The sequence below is a fragment of the Patella vulgata genome, chromosome 8 (genome assembly GCF_932274485.2).
Source record: "Patella vulgata chromosome 8, xgPatVulg1.2, whole genome shotgun sequence".
NCBI lineage: Eukaryota > Metazoa > Mollusca > Gastropoda > Patellidae > Patella > Patella vulgata.
In genome coordinates this window covers 3,938,105-3,959,506 of record NC_065886.2, presented here as the reverse complement: position 1 = coordinate 3,959,506, position 21,402 = coordinate 3,938,105, and the positions used below count along the sequence as shown (strand labels likewise).

The 21,402-nt window shown below is 37.9% G+C and overlaps 1 protein-coding gene across 1 annotated transcript; it reads right to left on the bottom strand.

The window, feature by feature from the left end:
• Window positions 1-665: 665 nt before the first annotated feature.
• LOC126831157 (atrial natriuretic peptide receptor 1) lies at window positions 666-20,680 on the bottom strand. The gene is made up of 10 exons (XM_050561838.2): window positions 20,393-20,680; window positions 19,557-19,974; window positions 18,425-18,802; window positions 15,559-15,670; window positions 14,468-14,660; window positions 4,790-4,925; window positions 3,998-4,089; window positions 2,974-3,133; window positions 2,098-2,145; window positions 666-1,722 (listed from the first exon to the last, which is right to left on the bottom strand). The coding sequence occupies exons 2-10, from the start codon at window positions 19,885-19,887 to the stop codon at window positions 1,715-1,717; spliced, it is 1,458 nt and encodes a 485-aa protein (XP_050417795.1). The 5' UTR covers window positions 19,888-19,974; window positions 20,393-20,680; the 3' UTR covers window positions 666-1,714.
• Window positions 20,681-21,402: the final 722 nt, after the last annotated feature.

The following is a 21,402-nucleotide window of genomic DNA, read 5'->3' as shown; positions in this document are numbered from 1 at the left end:
ATCTTCGTTTTTCTTTCATTGTATCTTTTATCACGAGTTGTATTTTAGATCATGATGTCATGGCGTGGACGACCAACCATCTTATTGTGTATCTCCAACCGAACCATAGGATCCAATCGACGCCAAGTCCATCCCTCCGATTCCACTTACCTAGCAGGGCCCTCAGAAGGGCTTACGACCTCTCGAAAGAATGGTATTCCGGAGCTTTGTTTTGAGTAAGGAATAGAACTGTCGATTTTAATGGATTTTAGATGGTTATTTGTAATGTTTACAAGGTCACGTGTATATTCGTTACATTTTGAAAATTGTTCTTTCAACATTGAACGGATCGTTATTTATCTAAAGGGAGATAACCGAGGAACAACGTCTATTTGATAGGTTTGGATTAAAAGCCATTACACGTTAAAGAACCATGGAATATAAGATAAAATAGTTGACCGTAGCGAACTGCACACCACATGCCCCCTTCATTCACCCACCTAATCGGTTCCATTTAGCCTTCGTTTTCCATGAATAAAAGACCAGCTGTAACTATTTTAAGCGGTAAAGATAACACATTATATTGTGAAATAGTTGAATGTGGGTCTCATCCCCTATTCCATGAATATGTCAGCCAAAATGTAATTCTTCTTTGAAATCCATAATACAATAAAAAAAAACAAAGCAAAGAGAATTATGGTATTTATTAACGATAAACTGTATAGAATTCTCGGGGTATTCGTTAATACAGACGTTAGGCAATGCATTTGTTCAATGATAATAAAGGATGTTTCATAATTACTGGCTATATTAAAAGATAAACTCTCCTATTAAATATCACTAAAATACCCAATAAGTCACATTTTCATTCTGATTCAAATACAGATCTTTATTTCGTTTCCTTTTTATTAAACTTTCGATGGCCTCTACTACGTGAAGATCTGGCCGGTTGGTCGCGTCAGGGTTCATACGGGCGGCTTTTGACCCTATGACGTCAGACATTTATTAATCAATCAGCGTTCACGTTTCTAGTCGTTTACCCACGGTTCCGTGCACAGCACGCCAAGAACTTACCTAACAGACCGTTTCATTTGCTAATCCCTAACATCAATCAGAACGCGGGTTATATAACAACTCTTCCAGATCCTAGTGTTGTAAAGACAAGTTAAACCAAACTTTGAACTGTATTTTAATCAAATTGTGACAATTTACAAATACAATGATTATACACATTCAAAAATACAAAAAATAAAAATAGACAAATCCATGACACATGATAGGGAATTTTGACACACAATAAAAACTGGCAACGATTAAAATATAACCATTAAAGTAGAGAGAGAGAGAGAGAGAGAGAGAGAGAGAGGAGGAAGGGAGAGGGGGTTAACGCCCACTCGATACAAACTAGGTCATTTCGGGACAATCACATAGTTCTATTTTATTTCAATAATTCGCTTGACTCAATGACAGACCTTATGATTCAGCACGCATGTACTAATCATTTGCTCTCTCCCCCTTCCCTGTAAAGTAGGAGTTACCCACCCTTTACTTATAGAATATAATAGCCGTTTCATAATAAATATAATAACCATAAATATTCCCATGCATATTTTCTAGATAGGAATTGAACAATACTCCGATAACTAGTTTTATTGGGTAGAAATTGATTATCAATTAGAAATCCAAATAAGATTTTAGTTTTGTGAATCATCGTCTTGTATGTTGCCTTTCTTCATCAAATGGCTGAAATATGAAAACAACCAAGAAACAATTAGCAGTTGTTATTATATTCAGTAGCAGTGTGTAAATTGGTCTCCAATTGTTTATTTCATATAATGGCGGTTGGACAGGGATGTGGTGGTAACGTCAACTCGACACAAACTGAGTCATTTCGGGATTAAAAAAATAGAGAGAGGGAAACACCGGTTCCACTTCAGAGAGAAAGAGAGAGGGTGAAAGAGGGAGAGAAAGAGTGTGGGAGGAGAGAGAGAGAGAGGGGGAGAGAGAGAGAGAAAGAGTGTGGGAGGAGGGAGAGAGAGAGAGAGAGGGAGAGAGAGAGGGGGGAGGTGGTGGTAAATATATTAGTGAAATTGTTTAGAATCTTATACACGTATTTACCTGATATCATCACGAATATCACCATAGCAACCAGATAATATGGTAGACCTGCAATAAACATAGAGTTATTTAGAAGTGGAGCAACATGATGAATCAAGTCCAGGCTGTTATAAAACAAGTTGTATGTGAAAACAAGTAACTAATGTGTATACGTAACCAATACGATCTCACTTGATTCCATGCACCAGCAACTGAGTCGAGTCCTTTTAGAATTTAACAAATAATTAAGTTCTCATCCAGATATTCTACATTATGTGTATTGAAGTACATAAACAAAAGCGACACTAACATTGTTTTCGAAACGTTGTTTTAATCATATCTGACGACGAAAACAGTGTTAGTGTCTTTTTTATTTATGTACTTTAATATTTATCTAGTGAAGGACACTTCCGTATCTCATCCTTCGATCCATTGTTTTCATATTCCTGTTGGACGCGGGTTCTACACAAGTTATGTGTATTGCCTAGATTCATCAAATATCTCTTCTCATTAGTTTCGACTTTATTGTCACGTGATTCATCAAATGTCACGTGATGCTGGACATGAACTGGTTCCAAGTTCTCAGACTTTATTAACTCAAAATTGTTCGCCTTATTGTAACTAAAATATAGCCCTTTATAAACTTTTATTGTTTTAAAGTATCAAATACAACAATAAGAAACTATGTGCAAATTTTTGTGTTTGTGGATCAAAGATATTTTTCATAAACAGTGATTGAAAGTTGAGTAAATTCTTAATTTAAGACAAGTCTAATCACGTCGCCTTCTTGGGTTCAATTAAGGATGGCGTTTTGTAGCAGGTGGGTACTTGATGAAACTTGTAACGCGATTTCTAATTTTTATAACATTGCCACGAAAAAAAACCCTGCACACTAACCATTATAAAGACGTAACGAACCACCATGTTGACATTTAGAACCGTCAAACCCAGATTTAGGAGGATGAGTGGGTGGACCAGTCCGACCTCCAGCCCAATGAATCATCCGTCCATCTACAGCTTCATAACGTTTTCTATTACCATAATAATTAGCAACTACCTACAAATAGACAGTAGAATACACCATAACACCGTATCACACACAAACAATTACACAAGACAAACCCACGGACAGGACACACTTACACAAACAACAAACGCACCACAAATTATATGCTGTACACAATTACAGCTAGCCGTAAGCGTCCATTGTACTCTACAGTCTCGAGCATGTAATGATACGACTTCACTCGAAATGAAAAAGAAACTAAAAGTAGGGGAAGCATAACTCATCCGTTAGATAACATCAACATAACTATATATACTAGTTAATTAGTTAATGTTAATATCCCCTGTTTAAAACGGGTTTACAAATATACTGACTAGGAAGATTTACAAGAGGGGTGGGGGGTCATTTCGGGGGACTAACACTAAATGAATTAAAATGAAATGAAATGGGGTTTAACGTCCTACTGTTCTTCTCCTAATCTGGGCAAATGAAGACGGGCATGCCCCATACAGTATGCTATGAGGGAAATTTTGCCCGGGCAGAGGCGCTACGGCCTACTCTTATATCGAATTCCAACTGCCAAGGGATTTTTTACGTGCACGCCAATGTGTACGCGGGACCTCGGTTTTTCGTCCCATCCGAACGACTAGACAGCTGTCCTTGTCAGGCCCTCCGGGGGGACTAACACATGGTTCAATTATATATCAATAATTCGGTAGCGCATAGGGGTCTTTAGCAGTGGGAGGAAACCGGAGGACCCAGAGAAAACCCACGAGGTTGGACAGGCGAGACTACTCCTTGCCGTGTACAAACGGGAATCGAAACCACGCCACTAGACTCAATGACAGACCTGGTGATCAAGCTCGCACGCCTTAACCATTCAGCCACCTAACCCCCAAGTGTAACAGGGTGTACCTCAAATAAACCTGACGTCGGGTTCAGATCTAGAAGTGAATAATCACCATCTCTATCTCCATTCTCATCAATTCTTACAGCACCAGTTATACCTACAATTAGAGATACAGGAAGTGGTATCAGATGTTCTACAATATAATCAGTTTGAAAGATAACATCATGATAGCATCATAATGGGTACAAAACGCACATGTACTGTCTAATCTGTATGGTTCAGGAAGGAGGGCCTTACACGGACAGCTGTCTAGTCGTTCGGCCGAAAACCGAGGTCCCGTGTACATATTGGCGTGCATGTAAAAGATCCCGTGTATAGATTGGCGTGCATGTAAAAGATCCCTTGGGAGACGGAATTCGATATAAGAATAGGCGATAGTGCCGCTGTCCTGGCAAAATTTTCCTCATAGCACACTGTATGGCGTATGCCCGTCTTCATTAGCCCAGTCGGAGCAGAACAGTAGGGCGTTAAACGCCATTTCGTTTCATTTCATTTCTATGATAGCAGCATACTAGCCCATACGTTCATCGACTCTTTTCTTACTTTGTCTAATCTGCAGTTCGAAACATTGACATCAGTAAACTAGATTCCTACTTCTAAATTACATAACGTGTCCATGTGTCACGATCAGTTGCAGTAAATATACAAAGTTCATTCTCAAGAATCTATTGAACCCCTTCACCTTATTTTCTATATTAAAGCGAAAATTTGCAATTTCCGCTTTAATAGACCATGCTCATAGACCATGTTTATAGACCATGTCTATAGTATAATTATAAAATACCAGTCGTACTCACCTTGAAATGTTCTATTCCACATTCTTGCTGTAATAGCCCGACCATCTGATATGGAACCTTTAGCTTCTAATGTTTCATTTAATGCCATAGCATATAATAACACAGCATCGTGAAACGCCCCAACAAACAGATTTACCTAATAACATTAAAACACCTTGATATCAGTAAAATATAACATTAAAACACATTGGTATCTGTTAAATATGACATTGAAACACCTTAATATCAATTAAATATAACATTAAAACACAATGGTATCTGTTAAATATGACATTAAAACACCTTGGTATCGGTTAAATATAACATTAAAACACCTTGGTATCGGTTAAGTATGCCATGACATTAAAACACATTGGTATCGGTTGAGTATAAAATTAAAACACCTTGGTATCGGTTAAGTATAACATTAAAAGAATCCAACATAGCCTACTTTTGAAACTAATCAAGAACAACAATCAGTAAAGTAGTTATCAGAAATAATTAAAAGTTTATTGGCCACTAGAGGGTCCATAAGTAATCGGTGATATTATATATCAATATACAACTACAATTGAAGGTTGTTATTTAATTAATGACACTAGGGGAGACATTTATATTATTATACAAATTTTAACCCTTATCCTTGGATTATCAAGGAACTATTTTGGTAAGACCTTAACATATTATCTGTTGTTTTTTAAAATATTACTGTTGGTTTTTAATATATTACCTGTTGGTTTTTAAAATATTACCCTAAACATAATTATCTGTTGGTTCTTAACATATTACCTCTTGGGTTTTAACATATTACCTCTTGGGTTTTAACATATTACCTCTTGGGTTTTAACATATTTGTATGGGTTTTTGTACAGTATTAGTAAATGGCACCGTGCGCTGTAAGGAGCGGTGCATATTGTTTGTTGGCTTGGTTACGTCACTTGCTTCACGGGCGGAAGTGAGCAGACGACAGTGAGGCCGGTGTTTTGAAATGTATTTCGATGTGATGTAATTGTAAGTTCTTAAACTCGATTAAACCGTTGTCACGGTTATGCCGTTGATAAGGAGTTTTAATTATCTCAAACCCGAGCATACTGTACTGCCGTATATTTCGTTTAATCAAGGTTTATAATGACTATTTAATTATGTCAGAAGCCGGTAAATCTGACGGGCGAGCTATCAAAGATAATGTTATCCTTGACCAAGATGGCGCCTTGAATGAAAGAATCGAGGTTCTCAAGCGCAGGAAAAGGGGGCATATAGGACACTTGACTAAGATTTACACTGAGTTAGAAGAATTGAGAGAAAATCCTGAGAACTATGAAGAGGTATTGAAGAAGATGAATGAATTGAATTTTTCTTTTGTCAATTTCCAAAAGGTTCATAGAGACATAGTTGAAGTTGTGGTAGACAGGAATAGTATAGAAGAAAATCAGACAGCTTATGATGAACAGGTGAACCGAAGATTTCGTATTGAAGATGAAATTAAAGAGTGGCTTCTCGCTGTGGAACACATGAAGGGTGTAAAGCCAAAGGATTCTGTTAGTCAGATAGGTTTGAAATCAAATAATGGTTCAAATATTTCTGCACATTCTAGTAAAAACTCTTTAATTAAAGCCATAGTAAATCGGTGATATATGGTGTGTTCCCACTTAGCCGGCAGACTGTTAATCCTTTGATTGATCTTAAAACTATAGTCTGTTTAAAAGTAGTCACTCAAGAACTGTTCACTAGTGTTCAGCGTTAATGAGCTCTTAATCCCTCTTAATAAAATTTATTAACCAACTAATTAATGACATTTTGAACACAGTTAAGAAATATCGACAACTTGATACAAGAATTGAACATTTGGAAACACAGTTATTAAATGGCTCTTTAAGTGTAAATCGGTATGGAACAAATATTTCCTATTTAGTGGGGCTGTAAAATGATTGTTATGTTGTAAGGCATTTATTTATAAATTATATAATGCTAGTTAATAAAAAAAAGTTAAATGTGTAAATTGTAATGCATTTTTATATGTGTAAATCATTTAATGTTATTTAATAAATATTAAATTTGTTAAAATCATTATATTTTTATATGTGTAAGCTATTTAATGTTATTTAATAAAAGTTAAATTTGTTAAAATCAATACAGTTTTAGTCTTAAAAAAAGATATGGACTAGTTTATAACACCATTGTTCTAGGATTAACTCTGGATTAGCGGCAAAATTTGACATCAAAGCCTGCTGGCTAAGTGGGAACACCCCAGTAAATCATGCTGTTGCTAGGCTTAGGTTAGAACAAATACAAAAGGAACAGTTGATTTTGAAAGAAGAATTGAACATTAAAAATCAAATGGAGATGATGAAAATCAAAAATGAAATAGAAAAATCTGCATTAGAATGTGAAATTATGAAGAAGCCGATAGACAGGAAGATAAAGAATATAAAGAATTTAAGTCAATGTTTAAAAAATCAGAAGAGACTTGTGTCAACTCAGTGTATGAAAATCAGCAAGTTCCACTAATTAATCCAGAGTTAATTGATAAAACCGAAGCAAAGACTGATATTAAAACTAAAAGGCCAGCAAATGTGGAATTTTCTAGCACATTTGAAAATAAACAATAGACACCAAATGTTAATGCAAGGCCATTTTGTCCGGTCTCCAGCAGTAATATTGAAGATTTAAGTAATAGTTTGTTTACCTCAAGTCATGCTCCCACACAGCCACCTTTACAAGCTGGTAATACAGAACAGTTCCAGACTTCTGTACTCAAGGATCTCGGTACTGCTATGATGAGTATGGCAGATTCCTTGCGTTATGGTCTTTCAAAACCCTCACCAGAACTTCTTTATTTTGATGGAAAGTCGACCGAATTTTCCAAATTCATTCAACAGTGTACGAGAGGTCAAGAACACAAATTGATACAGAACTGCACAACCTTACCTCCAGAGTATGGGTTTAGGAAAGCTAAACATTTGCTGCGAGAAAGATATGGTCAGCCTTACATGATTGCTACAGCCTACTTAGATCAATTGATAAATGGTCCAACATTGAAACTAACAGATAAGAAAGGACTGCTAGAGTTATCCGATTAAATGATTGACTGTTATGATACATTAAATTATCTTGGATTTGCATCTGATATGAATGCCTGTGACAATATTGTGAAGATAGTCAAACGTTTACCATATCAGTGGAAAAGCCAGTGGGTAATGAAGTTCAGTAAAAGATTTAGTGAAGAAGATTTTGATCAAGAATCAAATATTGAAGATGTTGCATATAATTTTGTGGAACCAAAATTTAAAGATGTAATGAATTTCATTAGACAGAAGACTGAAGCTCTTAACCAGCCGGTTTATAGTAAGATTATGGAGGACAGCGCTTCAACAAAACCAAAGGGTACATTCAATGGCAGCGAAAGTTATGGTACTGGTACCAGACCTCATGCTACCATGATGAATACTTCAGTACAAGGTTCAGCAGAGGATAAACCCAAACCTCAAAAGTGTAGATATTTTTTCAAATTTCATAAGTTATTTGAATGTCCTGCTTTCAAATCCAAATCAGTTGAGACTATATATATTTTTGTTAGAAGACAAGGACTTTGTCTTAATTGTCTTATATCGACAGACCACATGTCCCGATATTGCCAGTTGGATCCAGTTTCAAAGTCAGAAGACTGCAGATACAAAAGTAAACACCATACATTGCTTCATCCTTTACCTCAACGATTTTCTAGATATGGTACCTACACAACAGACAGGAAATCACACACGCCTGAGTTTCCAGATGGGGCTGGGCATCCAACAGAGAATTCTTCTTCAGAGACAACAGCCTGCAGGAACTAATTAATACAACACTGTTACGAAGTACAAGTATATTTCTTCAAATAGTTGCTGTTAGGGTATGGAATATTGAACAGAACTCTGTAATACAAACATTTGCCTTATTGGATTCTGGTTCATCTGCATGTCTTTGTGAATATCGTCTGATGGAAAGATTAGGTATTAGGACATCAAACACAGAGAAGTTATCTTTGACTACAGTTTGTGGATCAGAAACCAAAGATGCTCTAAAGATAAAGCTACATTTAAGTTCTGTCGAAGCAGAAGACTTGGTCGAACTATCAGATGTATGGGTAGTTCAGAACTCTAATATTGCCAAAACACATTGTCCAGTGAAGGGTGAACTTTTAAAGTGGAGTCATCTTAAAGACCTTCCTATGGCAGAAGTAGACATTAATGAAGTTACACTTTTGATTGGTAGCAACGCAAGTGAATGTTTCATCCAGTATGATAATCGAATTGGCGAAAAACATGCACCGATTGCGGTAAAGACTATTTTAGGTTGGAGTTTGATAGGTGGTAGACAAAGACCTGAATCTTCGGAACAGATTAACTTTACGCACATGGAGAATGAGAAACTCTCAAAGCAAGTTGAGAAGTTTTGGCAGATGGACTCTATTGGTGCAGTTAGAAGTACTAAATCGGGGATGTCCGTGGAAGATAAAAGAGCCCTTTCAATTATGAAAACCTCTATTCAGATAAAAGAAGGTTATTATCAACTTGATATCCCATGGAAGTCATCAACCATAAGTTTACCAAACAACCGTGAAGTAGCCGAAAAACGTCTTCAGATGATGATGTATAAATTTCGTAAAAATGAAGATTACTACCTATCATACCAAGCAGCCATTAATGAATATATTGACAGTGGTTACGCGCTTAGAGTGCCAGAACATAGACTCAGTAATCCAAGCAGAGTATGCTGGTATTTACCTCATCATGGTGTGAGACATCCTCGCAAACCAGGTAAACTGCGAGTAGTGTTTGACGGATCGGCGAAATTTAAAGATACTTCCCTAAACGACCAAGTTCTCCAGGGTCCAGATTTAACCAGTAGTCTGTTGGGAGTACTACTTCGTTTCCGACAGGAGATTATCGCGTTTACTGGAGATATTCAAGGCATGTTCAACCAGGTTCATGTCAGCCCCAAGGACTATGATGCCCTGAGATTCTTGTGGATTCCAGGAGATGATCCCAGTCAAGAATTTGTCGAGTTTCATATGAAAGTTCATCTGTTTGGTGGAGTTTGGTCGCCGTCATGTTGTAATTTCTCCCTGCAACAGACAGCAACTGATAATCAAGAAAATTTTGATGCAGATGTTATCCAAAGTATTTCCAGAAACTTCTATGTTGATGATCTGTTAAAATCTGTTAAAGATGAGAAAACTGCAATACACATGATCAAATCATTTTGTGAGTTACTCCAGAAGGGTGGTTTTAGACTTACAAAGTTCTTAAGTAATAGTCGTAAAGTCTTGGAATCAGTGCCTGAAAATGACCGTGCCAAGAATGCTGTAAATTTGGATCTTAAAGAAATACCCATGGAGAGAGCCCTTGGAGTCCTGTGGAATACAGAATTAGACACATTTGACTTTAAGCATGAAATTCAAGATAAGATGTATACGCGTAGAGGTATACTATCAATAATAGCATCGATCTACGATCCGCTAGGACATTTAGCCGTTATAACCCTACAACCTAAGAGAATTCTTAAAGAACTCTGTAGACTTAAACTGGGATGGGATGAAAAGATTCCAGAGTAATTAGAAAAGGAGTGGAGAACATGGTTGTCAACCCTGTCATACTTACAAGATATGAGGATACCTCGCTGTTACTACCCACCGGAATTTGGTAGAACTGTGTCTGTCCAAATGCATCATTTCTCAGATGCGAGTCAGTATGGAATGGGTACAGCTTCTTATCTACGATTCAGAAACCAGAACGACGAATTCTATTGTTGTCTTGTCCTTGGTAAATCTCGTGTAACACCGATGAAGGCACAATCAATACCAAGATTAGAACTCAACTCAGCAGTTATGGCGGTAAGAATAAATCAAGTTAGTAATCCAACATGTATTCTACTGGACAGACTCGACGACTGTGCTTAAGTACATACGAAACGAATCGAGAAGATTCCAAGTGTACGTCTCAAACAAGGTTTCTGAAATACATGATGGTTCAAATCCGGAACAATGGTTTTATGTTGATACCAAACTTAATCCAAGCGATGATGCGTCACGTGGTATACCTGTTTCTTCATTGTGCTGTGAACATCGCTGGTTCAAGGGCCCCTACTTCCTTTGGTTGTCAGACAGTGAATGGCCAAAACAACCAGAGATAGTGAAGACAGTTTCAACTGATGATCCTGAATTGAGAAAGCCGAAGTCTGTAATGGTAAATTTAACTGAACAAGATACTTTAATAAACATTTTGTTCAAATGGTATTCCTCTTGGAGAAAGTTGAAAACCAATGTGGCTTGGCTACGCAGATATATTGAATATTTGAGTCAGAAGAGTAAGAACAACAACCTGTTTTCTGTTAGAAAGGATAACTTGACGGTCACCGATATGAGAGGAGCTGAACAAAAGATAATAGAAGTAGTCCAAAGTGAAAGCTTCCCGGATGAAATAAGAAGTTGTCAAGGTAAAGAGAACGTGAGTCAAAGGAGCTCACTCTACAAACTGAAACCTATCATAGATGAAGGAGGTTTGCTCTGTGTAGGAGGCAGACTTGAAAAATCTGAACTATCATATCATCAACGTCATCAAGTAATACTTCCCAATAAACATCCAGTGACAGATCTGATAATTCATGAGATGCACCAGACATATGGACATTCAGGTCGTAATCATATATTGTCAATTATTGGTCAAAGATTCTGGATTGTGAAGGGAAAATCTGCGGTTAAAAAGGTTCTTGCAGATTGTATGATGTGTAAAAGAGCTTATGCAAAGAGAGGAGTTCAGTTGATGGCTGACGTACCTTTGTGTAGAATTAAGTCAGAAGTCTCACCGTTTTCTAGAATCGGCATTGATCTATTTGGTCCTTTTTACGTTAAACAAGGTCGTAGCATCGTGAAGCGCTATGTATGCATCTTTACCTGTTTACAGATAAGAGCAGTACATTTTGAGGTTCTGCATTCCTTGGAGTCATCCTCATTTATCGAAGGATTCAGACGATTTATCAGTAGACGAGGCAAGCCACTTGAAATTAGAAGTGATCGAGGAACGAACTTCATAGGAAGTAATAAGGAGCTTCGTCAGAGTAGAGCTGAATGGAATCAACAGACTATCGATCAATTTCTTCTTCAAAATCAGATTAAATGGAAGTTCAACCCCGCTGCAGCGAGTCATCACGGAGGCGTGTGGGAGCGGCTAATTCGCTCTACTCGCAACGTATTACGTCAAACTCTTAAGGAGCAACTAGTGAACGATGAAACATTCCTGACTGTAATAGCTGAAGCAGAGTCCATTTTGAATAGCAGACCACTTGACCAGTGTAGTGATGACCCTGATGATTTGGAGCCGCTTAGTCCAAATCATCTGTTGTTGTTGCGCCCCAACGACAGCCTACCTCCGGGTGTTTTTAGCAAAGACGATTCAGTTTCAAAGCGGAAGTGGAGACAAGCCCAGTATCTATCAAATTTCTTCTGGAAGAGATGATCTAGAGAGTATATCCCCCTACTGCAGGAAAGGCAGAAATGGTTAAAAGAGACTGTCAATTTTAAAGTTGGTGATTTGTGTTTGATTGCGGACAATAATATTGCTAGGGGTATGTGGCCTCTTGCGCAAGTTATAAAAGTAGAGCCTGGTCATGACGGACTTGTGCGTTCTGTAATTGTTAAAACAAGTAATGGTGAATATTCAAGACCAATTAATAAGTTGTGTTAACTAGGACATTAAGATGTATTCATTGAACATTTACGAACACATATCTAGTAGTTTTATATGTTGCTTGTGTTTATGTTTCAGGTTAAAGTGATGGACACTAAATTGATGAATTCGTTACTTTTTAGGACTCATTCATGGGGCTGGGTGTATTGTTTTTTGTACAGTATTAGTAAATGGCACAGTGCGCTGTAAGGAGCGGTGCATATTGTTTGTTGGCTTGGTTACGTCACTTGCTTCACGGGCGGAAGTGAGCAGACGACAGTGAGGCCGGTGTTTTGAAATGTATTTCGATGTGATGTAATTGTAAGTTCTTAAACTTGATTAAACCGTTGTCACGGTTATGCCGTTGATAAGGAGTTTTAATTATCTCAAACCCGAGCATAATGTACTGCCGTATAATATTACCTACTGAGCGCCATGGAAAACGCATCACTTTTTGTCCCAAATATTTTATTACTAGGTGGTTTTGTATGTATAATACTATGCAATACTATGAACTATTGTTTCACACAATGTTCCCAAACGCAAAAAATATCGGCCCGTGCACACAAAAAAAAATTGCACGAGATGCACATGAAAAACCCAATATTCACGTGCAGCATTTTGTGTGAGCTCTTTAAAAGCATGTTTTCTACTTGAAATATTGAAAAAAAACAAAAAAAACCCGTAATGTGCAGTACATGAACTGTGAAACGTCAATCTGTCGTAATTTGTTGTTGGACGTGTGAAGGAATCGAGCTAGAGATGCCGAGACTTACTTAAATTAACGGAATGAAGCCATGGGAATGTCCATGGCTGGCATGTCTACACTACACGTGCTATTGCCAGACACTTCAATTGTCATCAGTCCACTATTGTAAGGTTGGTGGAACGTGTTCAAGTTACTGGATCAACACGTGACCGTCAACGTCCTGGTCCACAACGCGTTACAACCCAGGCTCAAGACCGCTACATCCGGGTCACTCATCTGCGTGACAGATTCCGCCCAGTGACTTGAACAGGTGCAGCAGTCGTCGGAAGACAAGGACCAGTAAGTGCCAACACCGTAAGACGTCGTCTAAGAGAAGTAGGAATCCGTGCACGACGACCTTATGTTGGATCCTCAGGGATCATCACCGTCAGCGGCGTTTGATATGGGCTCAAGGACACCAGACATGGAGAAGAGTAGACTGGCAAAGTGTGCATTTCAGTGATGAGAGTCGCTTTCATCTTTATCACGCTGATGGCCGTCAACGTGTGTGGAGACGTCTTGGGGAACGTCTTGCAGACTGCTGCGTCTTCGAAACGAATCGATGGGGTGGGGGAAGTGTAATGGTGTGGGGAGGCTTCACATTTCATCACCGGACCGCCCTACACATTTGCAGGGGTCGCGTTAATGCTGTAGCCTCTAGTGATGATGTCTTGCAATCAATTGTTGTTCCGATGTTTCGAGCGCACCCACAACTTCAGCACTTCCAACAGGATAATGCACGTCCGCATACCGTCCGTTTTAGTATGGACTACCTGGCTGCTAACAACATCAATGTCTTGGACTGGCCAGCCATGTCTCCGGACATGGCACCGATAGAACATGTCTGGGATGAGATTGGACGCCGTCTGTATCGGAGACCACAGATGCACACCATTGCTGCTTTAGAAGCTGCTCTTGTCCAAGAATGGAACAATTTGCCCCAGGCCTTCTCTCAAACATTGGTAAATTCCATGCGACGTCGTTGCTCAGCCTGCGTAAGAGCCCGTGGAGGACACACGCGCTACTGACATCTGTGTCGTACTTTTGGTTTTGACCCCTCTGATTTTGTACCGTTGATTACAGATTAAACATCCATAAGTGTACAAATGTGTTCCCATTTGAATATTGTTCACAATAAGAAGCAAAATAAATAAGATATGTTTACGGGATCATTTTGTTAAACGAAAAACTAAGTGATGCGTTTTCCATGGCGCTCAGTATATTACCTGTTAGTTTTTAACATAGTACCTGTTCCTCTGGATTCATAATGGACTTAGATACTCTTCGTTTGATTTCTCTCGTAAATGCTTTGTATTCAGTTGATGTCGGTGTGTACACGGTAAAAATCATTAAGGCTTCGTAGGCTTTCCTAGCTGCTTCATTCCTTTCCTGTGTATCATTCTCTCTGTACCACGGCTTCTCATTTACCAGTTCATCTAAACTGTATAGTACAGATAGAGAGAGACAGAGAGAGAAATAAGGTTTAACGTCCACTCGACACAAACTAGGCCAGCCATCACGCCCCCCCCCCCCAACCCCGGTAGAGAGTACACATAATTAGTTAATCTTACACTCATCCCAAAGTGGCTTGTGAAACAGAATCAAATACAGACCAGTAAAACCGGTTGACTTCCATGTGTGAGTATATTGTTGTCACCCTTGTCCGTTGGTCCGTCTATTCCAGTCTACCCACCCGTTTGTAATTATTTTAAACGCTTCACAGCCTAGGTAAGTGTATTTAAAAGCAACGATGGTTTCAAGTACCATGTAATTGTTCGGGGGGCACAGTGGCTAAGTGGGTAAGACGCTAGCCTGGGGGTCGAGTGTTTGATCCCTGCATTGGCCGTGAAAGTTCATCCAGATTTTCCGGCGTGGTTCCCCCTTGTCAGCGATACAGGAGGGGGGCCTGACAAGTGACAAGGGAAGCTGTCTAGTCGTTCGGATGGAAAAACCGAGGCTCTTGTACACATTGGCGTGCACGTAACAGATCCCTTGACAATTGGATAGGCCGTAGTGCCGCTGTCTGGGCACAATTTCCCTCATAACACACTGTATGGCGTATGTCCGTCTTCATTAGCCCAGTTCGGAGTAGAGCTGAACAGTAGGACGTTAAACTCCATTTCATTTTTGGAATTGTTCAGCTAATAACAAGGATAAAACCGATCAAAGTGCAGCGTTGCACATCGATTTTTCTTTGAGGATGATGTTTACTTTGCTGTTGATTTTAGACATAAGTCACTTGAATTACAGTCTACAAAGTGTCTAAACTACATTCAGATATCACAGTGACTGGAGAAATGAACGTACGAACGGACTACTTCACACAAATGGTAATTTACCTTCTGGCGATATCAATTTTGAAGAAAACATAATCCCCATTATCTAGATCTAACTCGTGAGCTGCAAGCATTATTTCTCTGATAGAATCGGGAGATCCACACAGTATGATGACTGAAAGATGTAGAAATTAGACGATTTAATAAATAAAAAAAATATGCCCATGGACCTAGAGCCTAGCATGACGTCATATCAATTGAGAAGAATTGTTTTTAGTGTCGTGCAGGGGTTTGATAATGCCTGGGACCAAAGCCCAAAGACATGAGTATCGGTTCTAATCACGCTACATCACAGCGTACCGTGGTCGGTGTGCCCCCACTATGCCCACTTTTGAAAAATAAGGGATTAAGTACAATTAATTCTTAATTGGATTAGTGTATTAAGCGGATTAGTATATTAAGCAGATTAGGATTAGTTGATAGTGGGCACTTGGAAGGAAAAAAAATATAGATATTACTGTATAAAGTTTTATTTTTATTTTTCTGTTTGATATATCATACATCACATTTTACAATTCAATAAAAATATAACATACCTATAATAACAGTTACAACAAGATAAATATGAATTGGTTAAAATTATAATCATAATAGTAAAACATAAACAATAAAAATAAATATCATAATAGTAAAACATAAACAGTAAAAAATCAAAAATCATTCATGTCATTTACAAAGCAGTTAAATGGGCTACGCAATCGGCATATTCAAATAAGGTCTTTATACCGTTTTGAAGATCAGTTTTCAGGGTTTGAAGTCGGGTTTCAAGTTGCCGGTACTTCCTTCTCTTAGGCCGTAATTTGCCGTTGGCACCCAACTGTAGTATGGTGGCCTCAGAGTACGCTTGCTCATTGTCCGGATGTGGTCTTGGTGTAGGTGTCTGGAAGCTGGATGTCGTTGCGGGTCTGAGGAAGTGCTGGAAGGATCTTTGCTCGGGCTCTATACAGGGAAGAACTGCAACTGTAGAGTGTTGGTACCTCACTAATTATCTCAGTTGAGTCAGGGTCAGATCGAAGGGCTGTACACAAAAAAAGAGAAAAAGAAAAAAATATTCATTAATCCTCGATAAGACGCTCGATTGATTTGTTTAGAAAAAAATGTTCATTATGCTTTCACATTGAAGCCTTTAAATCATCAACACTCAAGATTACAGATTTACAAATGAATTCTAAATGCATTTAGATAAATACATACCTGATACTTCCTCTTGATAAATGGCAAAGACTGGTTTGGTTTCTTCTTGCACCTTGGTTTTCATGGCAGCAAGAAATTTGTCAACTGCCACCTTGTGTGGGTTAGCAGCATGGCTGTGGTTTCTGGAATATTTGGTGATGAGGCCATGATGGGTGTTCAGGGTTGCTGGACAACCTCGTATACAACATCTCCACCCGTTCTTCCTTCCTATTCTTCACACAGAATTTATATCCTCCATAGACTAAGTTTTCTCCTCCCCGAGAATTTGGGATGTACTGGATGTCTACTTGAACGTTTGTCATGATGAAATATGGCAGTATGACTTCTGTGTGTCCTTATAAAGACAGTGTAATGTGTGCTGAACATTATTCATATTATATTCAAGTGTAATCATGTTACTGATAAGGACAGCTGTCTAGTCCTTCGGATGAGACGAAAAACCGAGGTCCCGTGTATACATCGGAATGCACGTAAAAGATCCCTTGGCAGTTGGAATTCGATATAAGAGTAGGCGATAGTGCCGCTGCCCGGGCAAAATTTCCCTCATAGCACACTGTATGGCGTATGCCCGTCTTCATTAGCCCAGTATAGGAGCAGAACAGTAGGACGTTAAACCCCATTTCATTTCATTTCATTTCAGTAATCATGTTATCATAAAATTCATCAATTTAACGATTAGAGTGAGTTCATCTCGTCAATCATAAGACTGAATATTTAGTCACTTCCAGTTTACTTCTGCAAATGCAGGTGAACTGTAGTTCATATATCAGGAGATATGTGCTAAGTACTGACCACACTAATTAATCCCTTGTTAATCTCTCTATTGTTCCCTCATTAACGCCTTTTAATCCCTCTATTGTTCCTCGCCTGAGTGAAACTTGTTTTTATTAAAAAAGTGGGCATAGTGGCATGCGACCCCGTGGTCTATGCCCCATCTAAACGTACAAGATAGCTCCGTATCAACATACGTTTATACGTAAACCATAAACAAGGTTTACATTAAAGATACATTATTGGATATTCGATAAGGTGTTGACAGTTCTCACTATAAAAGTTAAAAGCTTAATAATGTAAAGGCAATTTGCTGAAAATTTCATTAAAATTGGTCCACTATGAACCGATTATCCATTTAATCGTTAAATTAAAGTTATGCAGTAAATCGGCTCATAATTCACTAAAGATCGCAGGCTAGCGATGTCATCTAGAGTTGATTATGGTCTGGATAAGTTAATTAATGTCTTATTAATAATTTAGATAACATTTCAGGCCTAAAGAAAGACATGCAATAGACAGATTTAGCTCTTGCATAATGTATGTTTAAGAAAAGGGGGTGACGGTGGCTAAGTGGGTTAGACGCTTGCTCGCTAGCCTGGAGGTCGGGTGTTTGATCCCTTCATTGGCAGAGAAGCAGGACGGATGGGCTTGACAAGGACAGCTGTCTAGTCGTTCGAATGGGACGATAAACCGAGGTCCCGTGTACACATTGGCGTGCACATAAAATATCCCTTGACAGTTGGAATTCGATATAAGAGTAGGCCGTAGTGCCGCTGTCCGGGCAAAATTTCCCTCATAGCACACTGAATGGCATATGCCCGTCTTCATTAGCCCAGTTCGGAGGAGAACAGTAGAACGTTAAACCCCATTTCATTTCATTTCACATTAAGAAAACAATTACCTCGTGCATGATTTGAAATGTCCATCAGCTTTTGCTTGAATGCTTCTAGTTTGTCACTTGGATGAAATTGTTGATATCGGGGCTTGCTATTGGTGACACTGGCGCGGTAAATGGCTTCCATGGTAAAAAAACACTCAGATTTCCCAGTTCCCTCAACTAAATTGGAATATAATAGTGCCACTACAGACAAATCATATTTATTTAACGTCTGTTTCAGAAAATGTCCTAAATTGGAATAAGAATCCATTACTCGTGTTAAAAGTTTGTATTGCGATTTGTCTCGGAATGCCGTAACCAATCCACCAGCCGTGATTACAGGAATATTCCAACTACTAGAATATCTGGCTACAGGAGCCAAAGCATAATTACATGCAGGACCTAAAATTGATAAATTAATAAATGAATAGCTTATAAAATCAATCAATAAATGAATAACTTATAAAATCAATCAATAAATCATGAACTTATTAAATCAATCAATAAATCATGAACATATAAAATCAATCAATAAATCACGAACTTATAAAATCAATCAATAAATCATGAACTTATAAAATCAATCAATAAATCATGAACTTATAAAATCAATCAATAATTTAATCAATAATTTAATCAATAATTTAATCAATAATTTAATCAATAATTTAATCAATAATTTAATCAATAATTTATTAAATGAATCAAAAACTTATTAAATCACAAGTAATAACTTATTAAATCACAAGTAATAACTTATTAAATCACAAGTAATAACTTATTAAATCACAAGTAATAAACCAATAACCTATTAAATCAAGTAATAACCTATTAAACCAAGTAATACAGCAATAACCTATTAAATCAAGTAGTAAATTAAATCAATAACTTACCAAATCGAGTAATAACTTATTAAATTATTAACCTATTAATTCAAGTCAAGTAATACTGCAATACCCTCTTAAATCAAGTAATACACCAATAAATCAAGTAGTAAATTAAATCAATAACTTATCAAATCAAGTAATGAATCAATCAATAATTTAATTGGTGTCCTAATGGTTGACCACGTTTTGCTCTTCTTCGATTTCTTGGGCAAGAATTTAGGCAACCGATTACTTTGTTTATCAGTTGTAGCACGATAATATTTACTTACCCAGAAAAACATCGGCAGTTTTATTCAAATGCATTTCGATGGCTCTTAAAGGGCCATTAGTTTCGCTACATCCGGAATCGGCGTAAGTAACTTGTATTTTACGGCCATTAAGAAGATTGGTATTGGTCATAACTCGCTCAACAGCAAGTTCTATAGCAGGCATTACTTTGTGTAAACTAAATACAGAGCTTTCATTCATTGGTAGAATAACCCCGATTTTAACAGTCGCTAGTCTTTTAGCGGTACTGAGGGTAAAAAGGAGAATTAAGAAAAACATTTCGCTGTATTTCAAATAGAATTTCTTTCTCCAAGCAGCAAAGTTCCACATCATCGTTTCGGTAGATTTCTAGTGTCAGGTAATCGAATTGTAGATAGATATCTATGAAATGTTGACCATCCTTAATAGAAAATCTGTACACTGTAAATATAAAGGATACAGTGCATTATGTAACAGGGCGCAATTCTATGGAATGTGATTTCATTTCCTACTGTGATTTTCCAACCTCGTGAGTTTTCTCCGGGTCCTCCGGTTTCCTCCCACTGCTACAGACCGAGTTATTTAAATAAAATTGAACCATGTGTTAGTCCCGAAATGATGTCGTTTGTGGACAATAAATCCAATTTATCTCTCTGTCTTTAATAACTCAGGTAAATAAGCTAGTGCGGAGGGCTTGTTGATAAAATTGATCCTGTGTTTAATAGGTATCAACAGTGTAGATCTTTTACTTTGAATTATTTTTTTTGTAGTTGATCGACTAGGTATTTTAGCAGAGAGTATAATAACGAGTTACAGTAATCAAGAGACGGTGTAACAAATGCATTAATCAGTCACTTACCGAAAAATTGCCCTCGAACTTAAAATTTCCATGCGAAGAAAGTTGGTTGTCTTTAATTCACCATCTTTGCATTCACTGTTGTTATGACCCTTCTTTGTATCCCAAGCACACCAAATTATAACCGATACTGTCAGTATCTTCTTTTATTTTGCCGTTGTACTAATTGCATTCTATGAGGGTATATGTAATCATTTTGCCAATGTCTCCACCAATGGTTACCGAATGTAGTTCCCTCTATTCATAGGCTTTCTCTTCGTGCCAAATATACCATGGCGACTTGGATAACTAAGCCTCCGTGCCTAACGTAACATAATATTGTGACTTGAATACCCAGTCCTTCGTGTCTAGCATAAGATTGTGCAATATCAAGTTCCGAAACTAAGGAATGTTTCATGTGCGTCTAATGTTTCAGTGTAAGAAACAAGCTACTCAATTTTCCCAGGCACCATAATAAGCTATTGGAATATTCACCCGACTAGACCATACAAATGGAATGAAATGGGGTTTAACGTCCTACTTTTCTGCACTGACTGGGGTAATTAAGACTATGCGGTAAATATTGAAAAAGATAGCGGCGGTACGGTCTACTCTAATATAGAATTCCAACTGTCAAGGGGTTTTTACGTGCACGCCTATGTGTACATGAGACCGCGGTTATTCGTCCCATCCGATCGACTACACAGGGTTTCTTGTCAGTCCATATAGAAAAGTGAAATACATGTGTTGACTACAGCAGATGGTATATTATTACAGCACATGGCGGTTATCAGGTATTTATATCAGTCAACATGCTGTGGTTAAAGCAGGAAAAAAAGCATATACGGTAATGTATGGAAGCCTGCTGCGGCCAAATTATATTCTCGATTTCTAGTCGCAAGATGTCGAGAAAACGATCACTGGGGAAGCCGCTTTGAAAGTTCAATTTATACGCATGTCCACTTATTACCGCATCGATCATTTACATTGAGACGCGGCAGTTTAATTTACCAGCAATTTTCCCACGTCTACCT